We start from the raw sequence: 20,344 nt of genomic DNA on the forward strand, positions 1-20,344 counted from the left end.
CAAAAGCCATTTATTGCAAGTATATGAAAGCAATAGAGATTATTGCTATTATACAACAAACCATAAAATCAGAAAGGAGAAAAATGCATCTTTTTCTTCTTGCAGATGCTGAGAAAATGTTCTGCACTTCCCCTCTGTGCTGGATTTTCCATCGGAAACACACACTGGAGGCACAAGTGGGATCAATAACATCACAGACACAGCTTTAAATACTGATTAAATGATCAAGGACAGATACTGTTTGAGGATAAGCTGAAAAATTGTTCACAGAAGCAGCTGGTGCAGAACAGAAGTGACCAGACTGGACAATGAGGGTTTTGTGTGCAGATATGTTTGAATTTTTCTGGTTGGAATTCTGTGCTTGTTATATAACCTCTCTTGATTAATTGAGCCTCAGTGCCAGGTTGTCGGCTTCAGCTGAGGTATGCCTGGCACACGCGAGGAACTGGCACACCAGACTGCTGCTAGGCTTTGCTTTGTTCTGCCCCAAGCCTAGGACAGAATGAGCCATATGAACACTTGATGGGCTGGATGTTCCTGTGTTGGTTCTGTAGCACCTGAAGGCTCTTCTACATACCAAACCAAATGTCCAGTAGTTTGGCTTCACACTGGTCAGAGCAGTCCCAAGCAGGTTCTGGCTTCAGGAGGACATTCCTGGAGGCCAAGTCCTCTGGTTGTGCCCAGATAGCCTTTTGCACAAAGTAGGAATAAAAGCCATTTCAGTGGACCCATGCCACCCTGACAACTACTTACGTCTGGGGAACCCAGAAGGCGTCAGGTGCATTAGGACAACTGGAGGTTGTTACCTTGAATATGTAAGTGAATCTAGTCCTGTGTTTTCAGGTCCCAAGTGGAAGAGGCCTTTTGGGGGTATTCAGAGAGAAGTCACGATAGGAAGAGTTTCCCCCTTATTTCATGCAGTAGTAAGGAAAGGCCAGGATTAGGGAAGTCTAACTAGGGAAGTTTGCATGCAGGTCCTTTTTGTTTGTTTGTTTTAACCGTTTTAATCATTTAACCGTTCTGGCTATGCCCCTACAAATAATCGTGGTTTATTTCAAGAAGCTGAATTGAAATAATTTACCTATCCTTGTGAGGCAGATTAAAATTGTGATCTATTGCCTCTGAGATACAAGTAGCTGACTCTTTCCTGCCTCTTGAAAGGGGTGTTCATGGAGAAAACCAATGCAAAGACCAAAACTTTTGTGAAATCAGCGGAATCCTATGCAATACTGGATGGAGGCATTGGCACTACCTTGTACTCTTTCTGCTTCTCCCTGTGTGCTGTGAGAGTATCTTTATGGGATATTCATGTACCTAACTGCCTACTACACACAATCTTTCCTCTTTTTTTTCCTTAATATAAATCAACTGTCTTTACTAAGAATGAAAATTTAATAACATGTTATAGATCCAGATGAATCAATAGCTCTAACTGGTTGGAAGAGAGTTTGGCCCAGTTGATTCATTTGGATTATCAAATTCTGGAGACATATACTGCAGTTCATGGATTTTATGATGCCCAAGATGGCTTTGGCTTCACCCAGGAGGTAACCGACGATGCCTAATTAATGACAAATGTTTCAAACACATACTCGCTGTAGCTGCTATAGACTTTGAGCTGAACTCAGCAATTTATCTTTCTTCCTGGCTCATTAAACACTGTTTTGAGCTCCACTAACATACAGCTAATGATCATGTCTTTAGGAGTCTTTGCAAATCAGTCACCTCTGCCTCTGAATTAGTTCTAAAAAAGACAAGGAAGTCTAAAAATTTACAGTTGTGTAAACCAGACTGCAGCTCAATTCTTCAGGCCCTGTATCATGCGAAGGCTGAGGGGCTATTTTTTCCCTTCTGCTGATGAGGTCTCTTGGTAAAAGGAGATCTTTTGGTAAGACTTTCTCTCCTCCTGCTAATCTGCATGAGCAATGTACAAGATTCAGTCTCAACTAGGTTTTCTGGTTGTATTTATAAGTTTTATGGCTAGATTCTGGGTATTGACTGCTTCTCCTCAGAGGAGCATTTCCCAGTATAAAGGAGTCCCCAGTGGCACAATACATAGATATTACTAATGCATCCATCAGCAAATTATCTAAGCAGCAATTACAAAATTGAGACTTGGGTAGTGCAAATAATTGATTTTTTCAGTGCAGCAGCTGAATTGAGAAGTTAGAAAAGAGTCTTAATTTAGGGTGACTAGCAATAGAAGTGTTGGGGTTTTTCCTCAGAATGCAAAAAGGGCACTCATCTGTATGTGGCACCAGGGTTCAAACTCAAAGCCTGCCTGCATAAAGGACTACTTCTTCCATCTGCCAGGAGTGCACCCTACTCACAGCATTTTCAAGCTATCATAGCAGAGGTCAACCTTAGCAAGTGCCCTTTTCCTCTATGGTTTTAACTATCATGTGAAAAATAAAAATCTCCCTGGAACTATTTTGGAAATTAAATCTGCATTTTTAATAGCTTCAGTATGGCTCCTGCTGTGTTTTTCAACAAACATTTTGTGATACTCTGTATGAGATTTGCCTCAGTTTGTACGTAAAAAAACCTCTGCTCTTCACCTCTTGTGAGGTCAAGTGTCTTTATTGGATGATCTGTACCTTTGAAAGTTCTTTCAACTATCTTTGTTACTGATTGAAGGGCTTGGCAGAAAGATTGAGTTCAGCATTGTGATCTGAAATTGATTGTGATCAGACTCATTCTAATCAGCTCTGGCACAAAGTAACATAACATAGGGCCCTCTGCCAAGAACAGTCTGATCTCAGCTCCTGAGAGCTTCACAGTGGAGTACTGCAGCCCTTGGGCTTCCATGGAGAGCAGTTGTTTTCCTAGGGTAAGAATGGAGAACAGGTTGCTGGATTAGCAATGTTTTTATTTTGGAGGGCCTCTAAGGAATATGGAGAACAGCACCTGGTATGCTCCCAGGAGATTTGGGTTGTTTTGTCTTACACAGGTGGAATTTCTGAATGCCTTTCCAATTCAATGTCAGGAAGAAAGAACTGCAGTGACCCAAGCGTGAAACACAGTAGCTAAATCCTCATTGGAGACAAATAGTCACAGTAAATCAAAAAGATTAAATTGTAAATATTGTATATTACCACTGTTGCTAGTAGCTCGTGTCATCTATGTTCTAGTTTGTCTTTATGTTTTATTGAGAAAGATTCCCAGGATAACAATGGTCATGTCTCTGGGGAAAGGAATAGAACAAAGACACTCGTGGATTTCGTATGAGCTGTTGGGGACACCAGGTGATTGTTTTGGAGACATTAGGTCTTCAGGATGGACTTTTCCTGCTGCTTCATTAACTTCAAGGAGGATTTAAACAATGCATTTTGATTCACTGCCCCATGGATAGGAGAATACTTTGTCTTGTCAGTGTTTTCCTTTCCATTATGAGCAGCTCATAATGATCTCATAAATCTCTACAGAGGAAAGCTTAAGGAAATAGCCAAATGTCAGAAGTATAAGCAATCTCAGGCTTAGAATTCTGCCTGCACATAGTTAATTTTTATGTTTCTTTAATATGAATTTAAGATTTAGTTAATTATTATGAGGTGTTTCTCTGAAGGATGGCTAGTACTACCCTGCAGCTTATTTTCCAGTGTGAAACTGCCATAGGCATCGTATTAGACTTTATTATGCACATTATCTTTTAAAATGATCTTCTGCGCAACTTTTTCTAGTGTTTTCAAATGAACACCACTAAAATGAATTAAAAGAGCAAGGGGACCAATAGGTACTATAAAGACAATATTGTGTTATGAAGACAATGTTATAATGTCAAAACTAAAGCAGTTCAGAGTCAATTGCAGGATGCTTTGCAATTATAGTGTAAATTTGGCTCTCCAGGTTTATGGCTTAAATTTCCAGTTGATATGAGCCTCCTGAGTAATGTTGGAAGTGATTTATTTCCATGGTGCCTCACTTTACTGTGTGAAACAAGCAAAGCGGTCTTCACCTTGCAATAGAAGCCTATTGTGGGAATACCTGGGATGTGCTAAGACACTGAGAGTGATAACAATGGAAAGAATCCCATTATCAATCTCTCTGTATGTATATATGTGTGAATACACACACATATATTTCTGGATAGATACTGCCTATGACAAACCTAATAATCTAATTGAACTAATGAAACAATGACTTAGAAATTCCCAAATACCAGATTTAGCATTGGATTGATTTTGGACTCCTATCTCCTCTAGTCCTAATTTTCCAGTGGTGAAAAGAAAGCCATGTGTTTGCATATTGGATCCTTACTAGGTTATTTTCCCATTTGTATACAAATAAAAACAATTTCAGTCTTTGATCTTGCATCCCAATGAGTTCTCTTCAAAGGAAATTATGCCATGACAGTTTTGCTATTGACTTCAATTGGGGCCAAATTATATCTTTACTTCTGCTGCCTTTCCCTGCATTTCAGCTGGTACAGGAAAGTAATATCCAACTGCAACAGCATAGGATATTTAAAGAATGACAAAGAAAGTGGAGATGCCTAAATGCAAAGCACATTACCTTAAAGTAGCTCCTGATGCCAGCTTTCTATGCCTGGAGTGCCACCTATAAGAGTTCATGTAGAAAGAATACAGGAATTGGAGATGCAGCTGCAGTTCAGATGAAAACATATTAGATGACTGAGTGATGTCATGAGGAGAACAATGAAGAATCCTTTGATAGTCTTTCATATGAGAACAAATGAAACTACTATTCAAAGAAGATGCAATGAAATCAAAGTCTTTAGACAGTGGACATGTGAGAAGATTATGAAGATGAAAAAAAGGCACAAGCCTCCATATAGAAATACATCGGGGGGGGGGGGGGGAGATATAAGAGGACTCTATTGAAAAGATCAGATCTCCTAAGCACCTGAGGAAATTATGAAATTAAGACAACAAAAGTGTAGTGCCATAGAAAAGCAATCATGACTAGAACACAGGTTTAAGAAAATGCACTGTTTGGAAAAGACAAAAACAAAGTCAAAGGCAACAGAACAGATGTAGATGTAATATGGTAATCTGTAAAGAAACAGGAACTGAGATTAAAAGATAAAAGACAATGCTGGGGCAAAAGTGAATAAGTATAAGTAGAGGCTGGAAATCAGAAGATTCCTAACATGTAGGAACAGGTGAGTTTGATATTTCTCTGAAAAGAATGATGTGACAGGTGCCTATAATGACTGAAGACTGTGCTTGATGATTCTGAAGTCTACATTTCTACCATTCAAACCAATGAAAAGGGAATGCCTATATATGGTTTTCCCATACAGTAAGCAGTCTGTGCATATAATTTTTTGATCCTCTTCAGAAATGCGAAGCTAACACATCCCTATTGCCTTTGCAAGATTCCAAAGTACTTGGAATACAAACTAACCTGTCACTTCAGGCAAGCAGATTTATGCTCATATACAATTCGTAGCAGCAATGGGGCTGGTTTAAAAAATGCAGTCTTTACCTTTGAATTCTTTCAGGTTTTTCAGTAGTAGCAACACATAATTTGCTTTTTACTACAATGCTTTCTCACTGCTGCCACAGAGGCAGAAGCAGTTGGCAAGTGGCAGAAAGCTTTTCTCTGTCTTGAAATATATATAACTGCTAAAGGAAGAACAGTAGTTTCATAGACTGTAAAATTATTAAAGCCCATGCCATTAAACCAATCTCTGATTAACAAAAACCAAACAATTGAAAAGGATATAAGTCATACACACACAAAACCCAATTCTTTATACTGCAATCCTTCAGTTCCCTGTTTCACCCAAACTAAATTAAAATGAGAACCTTCAGGCAAAGTACCATTAAACAAAAACTCTTAAAAGGAGAATGTACAATCTAATTATAGTGTAACAAATGTGTACCTTTCATCTACAAGGCTGGTACTCCAAAATTTTAATAGTCAATTATGATTATATAATCTATTAAAAAGAATAACCAAAGTGCTATAATGAAAAGGAAAAACCTACAAAAGAACATGAAAGACATCTCCAGTGGCAAAAAGTGGCCTAACAGTAGTACCCTATACAATTTCCTTTCTCCTGTAGCTTGTATTTAGGTTATGTTGCAGAGACAGGGGTGCTGACAGTCACTCCCTGAATTACCATGAATGTACTCTCTGTGGCTAGCGCCCACTGAATTATTTTTTTACAATATCCCATGAATCCAGATATCTGGAAATAAAAAGCACAAGGCTCATAACTAAATCAGTGTCATGGTTAAGAGAAGTACTTCCTTTAAGTTTGCAGGTCATTAATATATTATTTGCAAAAATCTCTTGAGAGTCTACCAATTCTTTCTTTCTTTCTTTCTTTCTTTCTTTCTTTTTCTTTCTTTTTTCTTTCTCTCATTCATTCATTCATTCAGGTTCCAAACTTCTCTTTCACAATTTTTAATTACATAATGACACAACTAGAAAAAGTACCATGAAGTGCTAAAGCATGATCAAAGTCATGGAAAAATTTCTATTCTGCGAATGAGCAACTAGACCAGGACCTTTCAACTGAAAAGATGAAACTAGGGGAGATATGACGACTCTATAGTATCATAAATGATAGAAAGATGATAAATAAGGAATCTATCTACCACCTTTTCAAACACAAGAAATTATGGGCCTTGAATGAAACAAAGAATTTACTTTATGCAATGTGTGGGTCAGCTGAGGAATTTTGCAGTAGGATATGGTGGATAGTAAAACTATTCAGACTCAAAAAGTGAATGAACAAATTCATTAAAGAAAAATATTCCAGTGTCTCTTAAGCCAGTAGACACTACCACTGCCTTAGGGAATATCTGAACTGCGACTCTGGAGGCTGTGAGACTGTACTGGAAGAGCACAGTATATAACTACCTTGTTCCTACACTCTTCTCTAGACGTCTGCCATCGACTGCTGTCAGAGACAGAAATCAAGTCAGCTATTTTGCTGCAAACAATGCTTATGTGAAAATTACAAACTGCCCTAACTCTACTGCATTTACTACAAATTAGATACAGCTTAAGGGGAGCATGCTAAACTGTGAGAAGACTGAAATCAGGAGTATTTGATCCAGTCCCTCTGTATTGTCTGTGATCATACACCAAATGTAAGATACAAAACTCTGTGTTGATTCAATTATTTTTTTGGTCAAGAGGTTTCTTATGTATAACTACACTATACCTGGAGTTTACCTCTGCTTAGTAGTTTTTGATCTCTAATCTACAATTAAGAAGTCAAAATCTCTAATAATTGTGATTCCTGGTGTAGTTGTTGCTAAAGAGATCTCAGTTCATGTTCAAGACCTGATCACAGCAAAATTAAACCTCTCTCTGGTACTTCCATAACGAAACCTGTTTCAAATATCCTTTACCAAAACAATTTTAGTCACAGTATATTCCTTTAATCTATGCTAACATTTCTTATTTCTTTTCAGGCTATAGTGCAAAATAACGTTTTTATTTCTGCCTTTTGAGAACCCTCACCTTTGAGAACCTGATTGCTCTTCTATATATTTCTGGTTTTAATATGATATTCACTTGCATGTTCAGCCAGCCTCAGACTCAGAAGATAATTTTCACAACCACTCACATATCCATCAAAACGTCTTTCAAAAAATGCCTACTAATACCCTACAAAGACTTCTTAAGAATTTTAACTTTCTTAAGCAATATTGTGGAAAAGAAAGAACAGAAAATATGACTGCAGACAAACTGACAGCTTCATCTACATGTGGGGTTTTTTTCTAATGCTGAACTGTGTAGTGTTGCATGTCCTCCGACAACTCCCATGGGCCATGATTAATTGCAGATGTTAATAAGAATGAATATTCTAGTGTGAGAATTGCTACATGAATGTATCAAACAAGTTACAATGCCTTTTCTGACAGCTGCCTCAACCGTGAGACCAACGAGGAAAGCAAACCAACAGAATTACTGATGAGAGCAAAGGCTTAGTACAGCAATTTTTCTGGAAAAATCTACCAAACCATAAGAGTTCCAGTGATGGCTCTGTCCTGCCTATCAAGGCACTTGTGATAAGGCCAAGTCCGCTACAAGGTTTTTTTACAGAGGAATCCTGTGTTTATTTCATTTTGTTTTCCACTTTGTACATATTCCACTTGGCATAAATAGTTCTTCAGTAGAGCAAGTAAGTTAACCAGAGCAACTGGGAGATTGGTCTCAAGTATCTCAAATCACTTGGATGCAGTCAGTTAGTCACTTACTCCGACAAAATCTACCCAAGCGTAGATTCAGGGTCCAAATAATGCCGGGTATGTATCTGAATCTGAGTCTGCTAACCTTACACAGAAATGCCCTATCACTCAATTACTAATTGCTTTTAGCAAGGGAATTTCTCTTATTCAACAAAAAATCTTGGTCCTTTCAAAACTAGCATGTTAATTTCTGTGCAGCATCCATAGGTTTGACTTAAACTATCATTTTCAGAAACGTTTGTGAATGCTCAAGTGGTGATTGCAAGGGAATGCTCGTCTAAGATGTATTTATGGACAAGTGTAGATCTTACACCCAATTTACGCACCAGAGAAATTTTTCTCTTTTCTTTTTCTTTACAATGCACTTATGAGTCCAGCCCACAAGGGTCCAAAATTCAGGGTTCTTCTTGGGTAGATCATGCTGCCTGAGAATAACATTTTGCCAAATATGCCGGTGAAATACATTTTAAGAAATATTTTATAATAATATTATTATTGGAGTAATGTTGGGCTTTATTTTCAGAAGCACCAAGCACTCACTGTTTCCCATGCTTTAATATTTGTTCACAATGAAAAGCCTGAGTTACCAAATTATAAGTATATATACATTTTGTTCACATCAATTTAGTTCAAAATGTTAGTAAGAAGACCGCATATATATGAAATACTTCAATCTGCCTGGGTTTGGGTTTTTTCTCAGCAGCATGCTATAACCATGGAATGTATCCAATTAATGTTTAATTGGGAGAAATCGTACAACTGCTGGAGGATGACTTTTATGGGGCAGTTAGTCAAAGTATCTTTGTTTGCTTCACAGTGTTTGTTAATGTATGTTTTAATAGAGTATTAATCTTTTCCAAAGAGTACTGCATACAAAAAAAATAATGTAAAACTCTTGCTTTGCTTGATGTACTGTGCACAGATGAATTCATTAACATACTCCATTTTGACATAGAATTATAGCAATACAGGAAAGCAGAATAATGAAAATGGCACTATTATTTTCCCAGTACCTGTAGTTGTGAAATTTAATTACAGGTGAAAGCGGTCTATTCTCTCCATCCACCGCGCTGGTTAAAATGGACATGTAAGATTTCAACGTGGCAGCACGCATGCTTAAAGTTAAATCAGGAGACACCTGCTCAGGGGTTCGTGCAGCACACAGTTACCCGCCTGTTACCGAATGCCGATTCCCCTTCCCAGGCAGAAAGGGGAATGGCCATGGCCTGTTTACACACCACCATTTGCAGTTTACAATGGGGTTTACTTGAAACAAAAACGTGCCTACGCAGGTGGTACTTTTGAAGGAATCCTTCATCTTGAACCTTCAGTTTCAAAGGGAGTCTTAATGTTAAGTTATTTTAGGCACCCTAAACCCTGTGGATAGCAAAAATGGGCTAGGGCTAATGAAAAGAAAGTTGGCAATACTGGACTGGTCTTGTTTGTGCTTGTTATGAACTGCGTCAGGAGTTCTGGCCACGATCATGCAAATACATGGTCACCTGCCTAATTTTAAACGCTGCGGTTTATCCAGTAAAACCAGTGATTTGCGGACCCGTAGACGATAAAACGAGGCCGCGGCACACAGGCAAGGCGGGGATTTAAGCTTACCCAAGGTGCCCCTCACGGGAGGAAATCGTTCGCCGGCGGGAGCAGCTCTCCGCCCGTACCGACTCCCAGTACCTCGGGAGCTAGGCAACGCCGCCGCCTCGGCCCCTCGCCCGACACTAGCCCGCTCTCCCTCCCGCCGCGCCCGTTCGCCCGGAGAGCGCAGCCGAGCCGGGGACCGGCGCCGGCTCCCGCGGGGCCCCGGCGGCCGCAGCTAGCACTGCGGCAGGCGCGCCCCTCAGGGCCCACCGCCACGCCATCGCCGTCTTGACGGGAGTCCACCGCGAGCGGGGGGAAGGGGGCGCGGAGGACGCGCCGGGACTCGCGGCCGGCCCCCGGTGACTCTCGGGGAGGCCCCGGGCCGCGCCGGGGCGAGCGGCGAGGCGGGCGGCGGGGGCGGGCGCCGACGACGCAGGAGGGCGGGAGCCGCCGCAGTGAGGCCGCGCCGCGCGCGCGAGGCGGCGGCGGGCCGCGTTGCCATGGCAGCGCTGCCCCAGCCGAGGGCTTGAGCGGGCGGCGGCGGGCCGCGGACGGGCCCCGCCGGGAGGGGAAGGGGTTAAAGCGGGACGGGCGGGCGGGCCCGGCGCCGTGGGGGTCGCCGCCGGGGGCAGCCCGCAGGCGGGTGTGGGGATGCGCTGCGGCCGAGGGCCGTGCTCCGGGCGCGTAGGGAGGCTGCGGGGGTGAAGCCTCTGCTCCCTCGCCGGGCGGAATGGAGGCTGTTGGCTCCGCAGAGGACGTGTTTTATGAGGAGGAGGAGGAGGTGAGCTGCTACGACTTCGAGCCTCTGCCGACGCTGCTGGAGGATGAGGTGAGTGAGGCAGGTGCGGGGACGGAGCCGCCGCCGCCGCCGCCGCCCTTGCGCTCACCTGTCGTGAGGCGGCCTCAGGGGAGGCCCGCGGCCCCCCCCCGCCACCCGCGGCGTCTCCTTCCTTCCGCCCGCGCTGTGAGGGCAGCCTGCCGGCTGCGCCGGGCCCCGGAGACGACTGGAGCCCGGGGGCTCACCCGCCCCACCGGGAGCGGCCAGGCCGCGTCGACGTAGCCGTTCGCTTTCCCTGTGTTCACCGCGGGTTCCCCGCTTTCTCCTGTCCAGTGATCCCAGCTACCAAGTTGGGCTTAGTCCATTCCCGTGCACCTTCTCCACACAACAGCAAAGTCATGGTCCTCGAGTGTGTCCTAACTCCTGTCGTAGCCGTGGGTTAATGCTGCAGTTGGCATGTACGTGTCCTTGTCGCACCTGATAAAGGGAAATTAATTACATGAGCAAAGTGTTTCCAGTAGCTGCCAACCAGATTTTTGTACAGCCATTTCTTGCTGCCCTGTGTAAAGAGGCCTTTGTCACTGGGAAATAAAAAAGGAAAAAAAACCCCAAACTTAAATCTGTTTGTTCAGTTGTTATGCCAAATAACCTGTAGCTAAACCCAGTTCTGTTGTCACATTTGTCTCAATTTGTATGTGGGTTTGCACATGCTTTGTATTGCTGTTGCTCAGCTTTCTTTGTATCTTTCCACATGAAGTGTGTTCCTTACCCCCTAGTGAACATTTGGGCAAAATGTTTTGGGGTTTCTTCTAAGTAAAAGTTGGGTGAACCATGTGTGAGCCACCTGTTCCCCAAACCAGATCTTGCAAACTTTCTTACTTGCTATCTCAAGAACCCAAGTTGAATCAGGATTTAAAAGTGAGTTTGAAAATGAAAAGTCCCTTCCAGCTTTCGTAAGACATCTAATGGCTCAGCAGTTTGGCTCTTCCTCACATCATCTATAGTGTTCTGTGTAGTAGGCCCTCTCAGGCTGGCCCATGCAAAATATAGAAGGAAGGTGGTAGTGGCCTCCTTTTTACAGGTTAGTTTAAATATTTAGAGTATTTCTTCAGGATGGGAGAAGGCTGAGGGTCAGTTCTTCTGTGTGAGGAAGACCTGAGCCCATTTTTCTCACCTGCTCAATATATACTTAGACTGTGGATTCCCACTAGTCCCTTCTATTTAGTTATTCCAGGCACATGAATATTTTCAATATTCTTGTTGAGAGAATGAGCATGACCTATCACCTGGTAATTAGAGAAGTTAATAAAAAAGGGCTGCTTTGAAGAGTACTCGGTGACCTTACCCCCGCAACCCAGTGTTTTTCTTCAAATGAGATTAATTTAATGAATGGTGTTTGCCACGTTTTCCATGATTCTGGAATAGATTGTTTTGAAGCTTGTGTGAATTATCTTGGCAAAAAGACTTAGGTGCCAGAAAGCTGTGAATGCTGATGTACCCAACTCTCAGCTGCTTAGTCATTTAGTGGAGCCTGTGCTTCTTATTACTGTACATAGTATAAGGAATGAGGTTTGTGTCCGATGTATGTGGTTTACACAAGCCAATATGTGAAGCAAGAAGCTGCCTGAGCTGAAGAGCAGGAAATACTGAGGGTGAGGATATATTTTAAATGCCTTTCTTTACTAGGGCTTTCTTCATCTCACACTTTAATATTTAATTTCAAATTTTTTAAGACGCTGTCTGTGGCAAATTAATTTGTTTTCTCTTCCTGTTCTCTCTTCCTCTGCTTAATTACATATGCTACTGAACTGTTTTATACTTTCTGAAGAAAATATAAGGGAAAATTGAGAACTAAAGTGAATAATTAAAGCATGGTTGTCTGACCAGTTCACTTCTCGTAGTTATTAAACAGTAATTGCTTTTGCAAGTGCCTTTTACTGATAATGAGACAAGAGAGAAAAGGCATCAGCATCTCTGTTATGTAACACACTCGAGTTTTCCTGTAATTTAAGCAAACCAACTTTCAGTGGTCCAAAGTACTGAAGTCGTGGCTCACCAGAAGCTTCAGCTTGCCAGAAACTCCTGTGTTAACAGTCGTAAAAGGATTTTTTTTTTCCACAGTGAAAACTTTGTTTCCATGTTGCTTTGGGGATGCAAACTAGTCAAATGCATGTCTAGGTGTTTTCAATGCTTCACTCTCTACAAAGGCCTTGCTTTGCCACAATAGCTGCTTTAATAACTAAGGTCAAGATAGTGTGGTCATTTGAGAAATACCTGGTTTCTGTGAAGTAAATAACTTCGTGTCCTGGAGCATTGGAAAGAGGAGGGCTTGCTGTGTGGTGGTGTTGGTGTTTTGCTTTGTTGTTTATCTTTACCTAGCCATCCATTGCTGTTGGAAGCCATTGAACATTCATAGGCCTTTTTTTCTTTTTTCCTTTTTCCTTTGTTTTTTTTCCTGTATTACCTAACTTTCGCATCCCTTGGAAGGAAGATAAGTTTGTGTGACATGAGATCACCATCATCTTTTTTTCTACTCCCCAAATAACCACAAGACCAAGATGGTCTTGTAGGTTTAAACTGTAGATATCGCTAGTGACGATTAATATCTGCTGTAGAGCTCAACCTCAAAGCTTGACTCAAAAGAAGTTCTATCAAGTCCTGATAGTGACTGGAATTAGATATTGAGGCTGTCTTAAAGGTTGCAGTTTTTATTTATTTCACATAATCTCTAAATTGAGCCTTTCTTGTCCATATGCACAGATGAAACTCTCATAATTTTGCATCTTGATTAGTGAAACATTCTTTTTTTGCAGTTTTGGCTAATGCTGTCATGTCACCTAGCTGGATGGTCCTAGGAGAGTTAAAAATAAAAATAATTACTGGTTCATTGCTTTGGTCATAGAACTTCTTTTTCTTCTTTTTTCTTTCTTCTTTTTTTTTTTTTTTAAACTACTTTTGGTTGGCCATAGAATAAGCAGTTAGTCTTTCCTTTCCAAGCCTATCCTCATCCTATGTATCAGTTTGGTCAGCTTCAAAGCCTGATGGTTTGTGGTCCAGCTCCTTGTCATATGTTTGTTTTCAGATACAGGAACCTCTGTGCTGCCCTTCATGCTTCGAAGAAGTTCCCCATAAAGATGCGCAAACTTCCTTATGCACCCTCCAAATCTGATGGCAGCATTGCGCATATGGTGCTTAGCACAGCACAGAGAAAATGAGATCTTTTGTATCATGTACCTGAACTGTAAGGGCTTTTGCTGTTCATTATTATGTAGGACTAAACTCAATGAGACCAGAGTCCATGATTAGCGCTAGAAGGTACTGTAGTAATGCTGCCATTAGTAAATCAATCCATCTCTAGGCTGATGAAAACTAGAATATTGAAAATAGAAGTTAAGTTTCCCAAATAATAGTGAGTGCGCTTTATTTCCTGTCTGGTTTTTTCTCATATTTTTAAAGTATTATACTTTTGACCAAAAAGCAAAATAAATTTTTAACTAAAGATTGGTCCTTGTTTGAAGGATGAGTGCAATCCTTAGGTCTCTGAAAAACATGTTAACAAACTGTTAACCCGTCTGTAAATGGTAATCCAAATATCATTGATGTTCTCCAGTACTGAAGTATGTGAAGAAAGTTGTAACTGTATTTTCCAAAGGATTAAAAGTTTAAACCACTACAGTTTTCTGAGCTTTACGATACCTCACATTCTGCTTTGCTGAGAATGAGATACTGTCTTTTTTCTGTATTCTAAGTAATATGCAGCTACATCTTCAATTCAAGGTATATTTAATATCATTTGAAGTACAGTCTTTAGTCTTAATTACTACATATAAATGAGAAAATATTATGTGTAATTAATAGTAGTATAGCTTTGATGCAAATTAACTTCTGTTGATACTTCCATTTTTCTGTTAGCTTATTTTTCCTTACAGATGGAATTGATGTTTTGTTTGTATGTTTTTTGTCATGCCTTTAAGTTCATGAAAATTTTTTACTTCTGTAGCTATGGGTAATGTATTAGTTTTGTATTCTAAAAAATGTACATAAAAAGGCTAGCTGCTTCGAACAAAGCACTGTTTATGAATATCTTGACCAGAAAAGCCACATTAGAGCCACTTTTTTTTGGAACTGGACTTGTCGTAGCCTTACTGTGATGACGAGGTCAAAGGAAATTGACTTGTAGTTTAGGACAGTAACTCAGAAACGAAGTCCATAAACTATGTTGATCACCAGGAGCTCTGGGTGTAATGGGGAGGCCTAGGACAACCGAAGTGTTTGGTTTTAAATTGAAGTATAAGAACAGTTTTCCTATGGCTTGTTTGGCTTTTGACTATTCATTAAATGGTCTACACCACTAAACTTCACAACAGCATCATTCTTAAGACAGGCTAATTTAGAAGGTATTTTTTCCTAGATCACAGATGGTAGGGAAAACTGCTGTGAAGAGAATTTTTAAGTAGTTTGTCCAAAGGCACCTGGGAGAGCTTAAGGGAGACATGGGTTAAACAAAAGCTTTTAACTTAGTCTCTCTGCTTTTACCTCTGAATGGTCTGTTTCCCTAACTTTGATGCAGTGTTTATGTAACTTACATAGCTCCCATAGTAAGTCTTTTTATGATGTTAATGTACTGTGATACCTTTGTTCAGGTTAACTGCTTCTTAAGAGACTTTGTGTTACAAGCAAAGTCATGCACTTGGTGTTTCTTGGTGTTAATCAGTGTCCTAGAAAGTCTGAGAACTTGCTGGAAATGTTACTCGTAGCCAATTGTGTCAAATGTAATCTACGATACACAAAGTAGTGTCATGAAATCCAGGGTAATTTATGAATTCGTATCTTGGCAGGAGAATGTGTCCCTTGCTGATATTTTGTCACTGCGGGATAGCTGTCTTACTGAGCAAGATATTTGGGCAATTTGCCTGGAGTGTTGCCATTCTCTGAAGAGCATTGCCCATTCTGCAATCTTCCAGACGCTCTGCATCACTCCTGACACTTTGGCTTTTAACACCAATGGCAATGTATGCTTCATGGAACAGCTCAGTGGTAAGTATTTGTGTTTCCAGGCCATTTGTTTTAGAACTATGGAAACTCATAGTGAGAGACTGTAGTAAAGCATTATATTCTAGTCTTAAGACTTGTAATTAAAATAAAGAGAAAACAAAAAGTTGTTTAGGAATGGGTGAGTATAGATCCGTATGAAACCACATGCTCAGTTTTGTGATTTATGAACAAAGGCTTTTATGAATTTGCTTAGAAGAGTCTTCCTAGTTATTTTAAGACTTATCCAGGGGAATGTAATTTATCTCCATTTTAAACACAGTAGGTTATGTATTTGTGTATCTGTGCACACAAGTCTCTACCTATGTAAAGCACGTTCTTGGTCTCTTCTAGTTCTTCTCATTTCATGGATATGTTCTATTTCTAGAGAATTCTGACATTCAATGTATCTTGATGATTGTGGCCACAGACAATGGGGCAATTTTAGTGCATATTCACTGTTAGAAAGAAAAGCGCTCTCTTGAATAAAGGATTATTATTTTTTTTTAAAGTCATGATTTTTAGACTCAACCAGTGTGGTGACTGAGAAATGAATTTTAATATGCTAAAAACCAGTATGTAGTAGCATGTAAGACCTTCAGGTATTGTAGTAGATGAATGGAGGGATGCTTAACTTAAAAAATGACTTCTGATTTCAGCACAGACAAAAAAGCATGTTACTGTTGCTGTTCCCCTTTTACATGACCCATCTCAAGAGTCTTTGTCTTGAGCCTGTTCAGGATATTACAAAAAAAAAAAAAAAAGAACCAACACAACTCTTATTCTATAGTCCTTTTAAAATTATGTCAGCTTGTAACTGGAAGAACAGTTCTAGTCCATATACACATTATTCAGGTTTTTGTTATGTTTTCTTTAACCTAACTTATTTTTAAATCTATGTCAGAATAAGTGTTCATTCTTTTAGTCAAAATCTAGATAACAGTATTTAGAAAAAATGGGGTAAGGTAACTTCGCAACAAATGAATATTTGTTGCCTTCTTTAGAATTAAAGGTAGTATTTCAAATAAGCATGTAACATCATAAAATGTAATTAATACAGAAGAAAATATATCTTCATAACTGTTGTGGTATTTTTGTGCTTAAATTTCACAACTATATGTGAGTCATCTTTTAGTTCCATGTTAACAGGGTAATGTGGAATCAATTTTATTTACTGTAAGGAGCTTGTCATAACTTGAAATTAAAAAAAAGAAAAAAAAGCTGGCTTTGTATTTGTAAGGGTATATGAAAGACTTGTTGAACACAGTAAACCTGGTGGATGAAAAATGCCCCTCAACTAAGATCTTTGCTTGCAGCTGGGAAAGAAAAAAAATCAATTTCTTCTTAAATGTTTTAGTCTAATTGAATAGCTGGCAAACCATTGATCCAGGAATTTGCTGTATTCAAGTGCTTAAAATGTGGGATAACAAATTCCCATGCAAAGCAAATGTACAAAGATTTTGTTCCCTGAAGTCATGTTAGTCTCTGAGGAAGAGACTTTTCATTAGTTCTCTTTAAAGAAAGTTGCATTTTTTCTAGGAATGCAAAAAGGTATGTATGTATTCTATTTCCCCCACACACACTCCACTGTGTCTTTGACTGTTACTCTTCCCCTTGCCCTCAGATGTTGTTACTGTTTGGTTAAAATATAGTTTATTAGATAGGCACTTGGAGGTTGTCCTTTTTGCTTCCCTATAGTTGTTGCCTGTGGATTTATTCTTCCAGAAGAGAATTATAACCTCTGGATTTCCTTGCCAGTGAGAGAAAATGAACAGCCTGTCGCCTCTGCTTTAGCAGTGTTCTGCTTCCTGCAGGTTCTGTGGTGCTAAAGTGACAAACATTCAATAGGATGTTCTGCCAAGGGCTCTGATATCTTCTTGTCTCTTCAAATCAGACAAATTTCCATTGTAAACATTATATTAAAAGAATACAGTGAGCTTTACCAGTGATAAAAATTATATGCTTGTATAGCCTTTAAAGCGTTCTGTTGAAAGAAAGGGAAAAGGTAGTGGGGAGATTAAAAGAAGGACCAGTAGTCTGGGGGTAGGGGAAAGAGGCGGGGACAAAACATCTTCTGTCCATTAGTTTTCTTCCCCTTCTGCCCCTCCAGATATCAGCAAAAATGTGGTGGGGGTGTATTGGGTCTGGGTGAGATGGAGTTAATTCTCCCCATAGCAGCCCTCGTAGTGCTGTGCTCTGCATTGATAGCTAGAAAGGTGTTGATAACACACCAGTGTTTTGGCTACTGCTGAGCAGTGCTTGCACAGCATCAAAGCTGTCTCTCCAACATTTTGCACCCCTCAACGGCACGCTGGGGCTGGGCAAGATCTTGGGAGGGGACATAACCAGGACAGCCGACCCAAACTAACCAGATATTCCATACCATGTGACATCAGCTCAGCTATAAAAGCTAAGTAAGGGGAGATGGAAGGGGGAACATTTGTCTTCTGGAGCAACCACTATGCATACTGAAGCCCTGCTTCCCAGGAATTCCACAGAGGGGAATGCAGAATTAGTTGTGTACCCCTCTTTTTCAGTGGGAAATTAGAATCAGGAACATAGTGAGGAACTGTAAATCGGTTACTGGCATCTGCGTAGTCAGCCATGCCAGGTAGCTGCAATATATGAATATGTGAAAAAAGTCCTCTCTGGCTCTCTCTACCGTATAACTGAGTTTATCTTCACAATAAAAGAGCTTTGCATTTCACTTCTAAAATACAGGCAGAAAACTTCTATTAGAGCTAAAGCTATGATGAGTATGCTACACCTGTGAGCATACTGGTTTTTTCTTCCCTGTTGAGAAGGGAAACTTGGAGTCTTTACTTGTAAGTGATCTCAATCATCCATTGGCTTCACAGAAGTATAGATGAGTTGAATATGTACATGAAGAGTAGGTTTTTCTTTGGGCACTTTTTTTAACCCCCTGCTGTTCTTTACTGGGTTTGTGTGACATCAGTACAGTGTGATACTACTACATGCATGCTTGGATGCAGCAGCAACATCGATCTGTCTTAAGATGTTCCTTTCTTCCTTCCACCTCTTCACTTAAAAGTGGCTGCTGCAGTAGCTCAGTTGACTGCTAAGCAGCACATGGGTGGGGAATGTGCCTCCAACTCCTTTATCATAATTAAAACCAACTAAGCAAAAAGGTCAAGATTCTAAGCTGGCCTGTAGATGAAGAGGTAATTAGCTGTTCAGGCTGGTTTTGCTGCTTGAACACTTATCCCCCAGGTCTGCAGTGGAAAATAGTGAATGGAAATGTCCCATTAATCAAATAAAACCTGCAAGCCACAGCTGAGCCACACCAACTTAGGTGATAACTTGGTCCAAACATAAATGTCTGAAGGCAAGAAGTGGTTAGGCATAGTAGGTATATTTCTTTGGGAGTGTTTTGTCAGTTTTGTTTCTTAGTAGGAAAAGTATGGTATCTTCTTGCAGAAGATTTGAAAATAGCACTTTATTTTACTTACAGTACTAGAAACATGGATAACGAATTCTTTGTACATCAGATATGAGTGAACCAAGATACTGCTATATACGTAGTTTCTTTTGTATCAGATATGAGTGTATCATTAAATTTGTATCACCAAATTGGCTTGTTTTTAAAACAAACAAGGCTACTAATTTCTAATCTGACACATTTCCTTTTGCTTTCAAAGATGATCCAGAGGGTGCCTTTGTTCCACCAGAATTTGATATCACCGGTAACACTTTTGAGGCAAGTTCATAAATTTATCTGTAAAATAGAGGGGGGTTTAATCGTTTTAGTACTTCTGGCAGCAGTACCAAATGTTCAGCATTCTCAATGTATAATTTTAACACATTTAAAGATTGTGAATAATAAATTGTGCTGTTTAGATATGGTTTGTGGAAATAAAAAGTAAACTTAAAATGCTATATTAATTTTCTGTACAAACATTTGTTCACTAACTGTTAAAATGTGAGAATCTATTTTGACTGAATAATGTGTTGCCCTAAACCACAGCTGGTCTATATTATGTTCACTGGTATCCTTCACTGGTTACATTTGCTTGTTTGGGGATTAGCCATGAACTTTTATGACTAAATATAAAATTTGTTTGCCATCCTCTTCAATAAAATAATTCATGGAAGAGTAATCAGCAATTTTATCTTTGATTTAATGAAGAAACAAATGATTATCTGTTGCTTTGCAATGCACAAATGCTCTACATTGTTAAATTAAATCAGATTTAAATTGTTGATACTAATTCATTAGCCTCCCAAGTCAACCATCTCATTGCATGCTGCAGGAGTGCTTGCGTGCTTGCTTAATATCCTTTTTTTTAATATAGTATTTTTTCTGGCTTGTATTCTTAGATAATTCAAATGCTTTAATTAGCAACATGTTCTAGTCAAGGTATTAAAAAAATTATTCTGTTTCTTTACAGTTCAATACAAATACCTATTACTTTTTGTAGTTATAGCCTTCATACTCGTGTTTATAGTTCTCTGTATTTCCTCAGGGGGAGGGGGGAAGGATAAGTGAACCTTAGAAGTGCGGAATACTACAAGAAAGATGAGAATGATAGGGCAGGAAGATAGTATAGAATATGAAGTAGTACAGTCTTTGAAGGTTAGAGATGCAACATTTTTCCCTGTTGCTGTGCTTTGTTAATGTAGTTATATAGGCCAGCAGAGCTCTAGTGCTTTTGTGCTTGTGCTTCCCCTTACCCCCAGGCTGTTTTTTTGGGGAGTCTTTGTTTGGGGACAGGGGGCCAATGCAGGTGGGCGTTGGTTAGGAGGTGACCACTGT

The 20,344-nt window shown here is 40.0% G+C and overlaps 1 protein-coding gene across 5 annotated transcripts in view; it reads left to right on the plus strand.

The window, feature by feature from the left end:
* Positions 1-10,321: 10,321 nt before the first annotated feature.
* KNDC1 (kinase non-catalytic C-lobe domain containing 1) overlaps positions 10,322-20,344 on the plus strand; it is a 68,716-nt gene continuing 58,693 nt past the window's right edge. For 2 of the 5 annotated variants that reach the window (XM_030030266.2, XM_030030270.1), the window contains exons 1-3: positions 10,336-10,590; positions 15,378-15,576; positions 19,230-19,288. In XM_030030266.2, coding sequence (XP_029886126.1) covers positions 10,492-10,590; positions 15,378-15,576; positions 19,230-19,288 — 357 coding nt within the window. In that variant the 5' untranslated portion in view covers positions 10,336-10,491. Of the gene's footprint in view, positions 10,591-15,377; positions 15,577-19,229; positions 19,289-20,344 lie in introns of all 5 variants that reach the window. The other 3 variants (XR_003925751.1, XM_030030268.2, XM_030030267.2) reach the window with 3 other exon arrangements.

This window comes from Aquila chrysaetos, chromosome 11, assembly GCF_900496995.4.
Source record: "Aquila chrysaetos chrysaetos chromosome 11, bAquChr1.4, whole genome shotgun sequence".
In the NCBI taxonomy this organism is placed as follows: domain Eukaryota; kingdom Metazoa; phylum Chordata; class Aves; order Accipitriformes; family Accipitridae; genus Aquila; species Aquila chrysaetos.